Source organism: Scyliorhinus torazame, chromosome 19 (genome assembly GCF_047496885.1).
Source record: "Scyliorhinus torazame isolate Kashiwa2021f chromosome 19, sScyTor2.1, whole genome shotgun sequence".
In the NCBI taxonomy this organism is placed as follows: domain Eukaryota; kingdom Metazoa; phylum Chordata; class Chondrichthyes; order Carcharhiniformes; family Scyliorhinidae; genus Scyliorhinus; species Scyliorhinus torazame.
The window spans coordinates 2048146-2051520 of record NC_092725.1 but is presented as its reverse complement, the minus strand read 5'-3'; the positions used below and the strand labels follow the sequence as shown (position 1 = coordinate 2051520).

At 56.0% G+C, this 3375-nt stretch overlaps 1 protein-coding gene across 1 annotated transcript in view; it reads left to right on the top strand.

The window, feature by feature from the left end:
• Nucleotides 1-1430: 1430 nt before the first annotated feature.
• Nucleotides 1431-3375, top strand: part of LOC140396604 (serine/threonine-protein kinase TAO2-like) — a 147608-nt gene continuing 145663 nt past the window's right edge. The window contains exon 1 of the mRNA XM_072485400.1: nucleotides 1431-1904. Coding sequence (XP_072341501.1) covers nucleotides 1431-1904 — 474 coding nt within the window. The remainder of the gene's footprint in view (nucleotides 1905-3375) is intronic.

The window sequence follows — 3375 nt, the reverse complement described above, 5'->3', positions numbered from 1 at the left end:
TACAGTGAGGGGTGTGGGGTATATCAGTGTTACAGTGAGGGGTGTGGGGTATATCAGTGTTACAGTGAGGGGTGTGGGATATATCAGAGTGTTACAGTGAGGAGTGTGGGATATATCAGAGTGTTACAGTGAGGGGTGTGGGGTATATCAGTGTTACAGTGAGGGGTGTGGGGTATATCAGTGTTACAGTGAGGGGTGTGGGGTATATCAGTGTTACAGTGATGGGTGTGGGGTATATCAGTGTTACAGTGAGGGGTGTGGGGTATATCAGAGTGTTACAGTGAGGGGTGTGGGGTATATCAGAGTGTTACAGTGAGGGGTGTGGGGTATATCAGTGTTACAGTGAGGGGTGTGGGGTATATCAGAGTGTTACAGTGAGGGGTGTGGGGTATATCAGAGTGTTACAGTGAGGGGTGTGGGGTATATCAGTAAAGCTGCCTGTGTTAATCCCTGTCTCTCTTCCCAGTTTCAGGAGGAATTTGTTGATTGGCCAGCTTTGCAGCGACCTGATCCTCCTGCGTGCTGACTACTGATGCGCCATCATGCTCCCCCCCTGGACCCTGCTGTTGATTGGACTGGTCGCTGGTGTTGTTGAGCTGCAGGTGACTGAACCGCAGATAACGGCAGCCACCATTGACTCGTCTGCTGAATCTTTCACGTCCGTGATCGACGGGTTCTCAACACACTCTTCCAGTCTCTCCCCTGGAAGCTCCAGTCTTCTCCCACAGCAGGTTTCTAATAGTTTACCGTCATGGACAGCCTCTGAGACTTCCCCAGACGCAGGGAGCTCCATCCAAACCACGTACACTATCTCCACCAGCCAGGGAGCAGAATCTTCGACCAGCGATGGGCTCATGTTGCGAGGGACCAGCACAACATGGAGCTCTTCGTCAACCAACACTGCGGCCATCACCTCAACCAGTCAATTGGTTCAGTCAACAACCGCAGCCAAATCATCTTCAATCTCCGAATCTTCAACCGCAGCCAAATCATCTTCAATCTCCGAATCTTCAACCGCAGCCAAATCATCTTCAATCTCCGAATCTTCAACCGCAGCCAAATTATCTTCAATCTCCGAATCTTCAACCGCAGCCAAATCATCTTCAATCTCCGAATCTTCAACCGCAGCCAAATCATCTTCAATCTCCGAATCTTCAACCGCAGCCAAATCATCTTCAATCTCCGAATCTTCAACCGCAGCCAAATCATCTTCAATCTCCGAATCTTCAACCGCCTCCAACCCACCCACTATTTTTGAATCTTCATCCACCTCCGAGCCGGCCAGTGCTTCTGTCGCCCCGACCCCGAGTGGGAACTTCAGCCCAATCGTGATCATTATCGTCATACTGATCATCACGGTCACCCTCGTGGTATTGATCGTCTTGTTCGTGGCCAGGAGGAAGCGGGGCCACTCGCAAACCTTTGCCCCCATGTGCAAGAAGAAGGGCAAATTGCACGACCCCTGGGCAGGACCGGTGGCCCTTCCAGAGGACGGGGGGCCGGCAGAAGGGGCAGAGGAGAAGAAAGAGGAGGACCTGGCCTCCAAACGCTTGTCTCTGCCTCTCTCGACTTTCTTCGGGAAGAGGAAGTCGCGTGTTAACTCCGTGCTGCTTGAGGAGGTCAATTTGGATGCTCAAGACCCTCTTCTGTCTACGCAGCCCAATGGAACGGCGGTTGGCACACAGTCTTCAGGAAAGACCCAAGACGCCAGCACTGATCCCAGCTCTGGAAATTCCCCCATCGAAAAACCCACTGAGCAAGAGCTCCCCCTCCCTCCTTTTCAGCCTAATGGACTTGTACCAGAACTCGATAATCAACAGCTCGTGGAGATAGGGCCAAACGACATCCTGCCACCTCCTCCCCCTGATGACACGGTGCTCTCGATACCGGAGGCCGAGAACCATGTGGGACAGACACCAGACTCATTCTCAGTCAAAACTTCCTTATGAGGCACAAACCCTTCAGTTCAATCCCGCTCTCTGCTTCCTCCATTCGCGCTACCCTCCCAGTTTTCACCTGGCTTGGCCGAGCAGGATCTGCTTCCTGTACAACAACTTTTAACCTCTGCTCCGTAACTAGCTCGAGAGGGGCTGAATGGGCTTCCTCCTGTTCCTGTGTAACAGGCTGGAGAGGGGCTGAATGGGCCTCCTCCTGTTCCTGGGTAACAGACTGGAGAGAGGCTGAATGGGCCTCCTCCTGTTCCTGTGTAACAGGCTGGAGAGGGGCTGAATGGGCCTCCTGTTCCTGTGTAACAGGCTGGAGAGGTGCTGAATGGGCCTCCTCCTGTTCCTGTGTAACAGGCTGGAGAGGGGCTGAATGGGGCTCCTGTTCCTGTGTAACAGGGAGAGGGGCTGAATGGGGCCTCCTCCTGTTCCTGTGTAAGAGGCTGGAGAGGGGCTGAATGGGCCTCCTCCTGTTCCTGTGTAACAGGCTGGAGAGGGGCTGAATGGGCCACCTCCTGTTCCTGTGTAACAGGCTGGAGAGGGGCTGAATGGGTCTCCTCCTGTTCCTGTGTAAGAGGCTGGAGAGGGGCTGAATGGGCCTCCTCCTGTTCCTGTGTAACAGGCTGGAGAGGGGCTGAATGGACCTCCTGTTCCTGTGTAACAGGGAGAGGGGCTGAATGGGGCCTCCTCCTGTTCCTGTGTAAGAGGCTGGAGAGGGGCTGAATGGGGCCTCCTCCTGTTCCTGTGTAACAGGCTGGAGAGGGGCTGAATGGGCCACCTCCTGTTCCTGTGTAACAGGCTGGAGAGGGGCTGAATGGGGCCTCCTCCTGTTCCTGTGTAACAGGCTGGAGAGGGGCTGAATGGGCCACTCCTGATCCTTTTCCATTCTTTTTGTTCTCATGTATTTGGCTATCTTTTTCTCATTCTTTTTGTTCTGAAAAGTGAACATTTCACCAACTCGTTCGGGAACTTTTCGGTCGTTTGTGACGATCCCTCAACACACGGGCCTGAGGATCGGGAATATTGACAGTACCCAGCGGATCAGTGCCCAGGGACCCGTACCCCGGGGAGAGTCAGTGCCCGTGGGGGAGACCAGTACCCCGGGGAGAGTCAGTGTCCCTGGGGAGGGGGGGGGGCCCATACCCCGGGGAGAGTCGGTGCCCCTGGGGAATACCTGTACCCCGGGGAGAGTCGGTGCCCCTGGGGGGGGGGGGGGACCCGTACCCAGGGGAGAGTCAGTGTCCCTGGGGAGGGGGGGGGGGGCCCGTACCCCGGGGAGAGTCAGTGTCCCTGGGGAGGGGGGGGGGGGCCCGTACCCCGGGGAGAGTCAGTGTCCCTGGGGAGGGGGGGGGAGACCAGTACCCCGGGGAGAGTCAGTGTCCCTGGGGAGGGGGGGGGGGCCCGTACCCCGGGGAGAGTCAGTGCCCCTGGG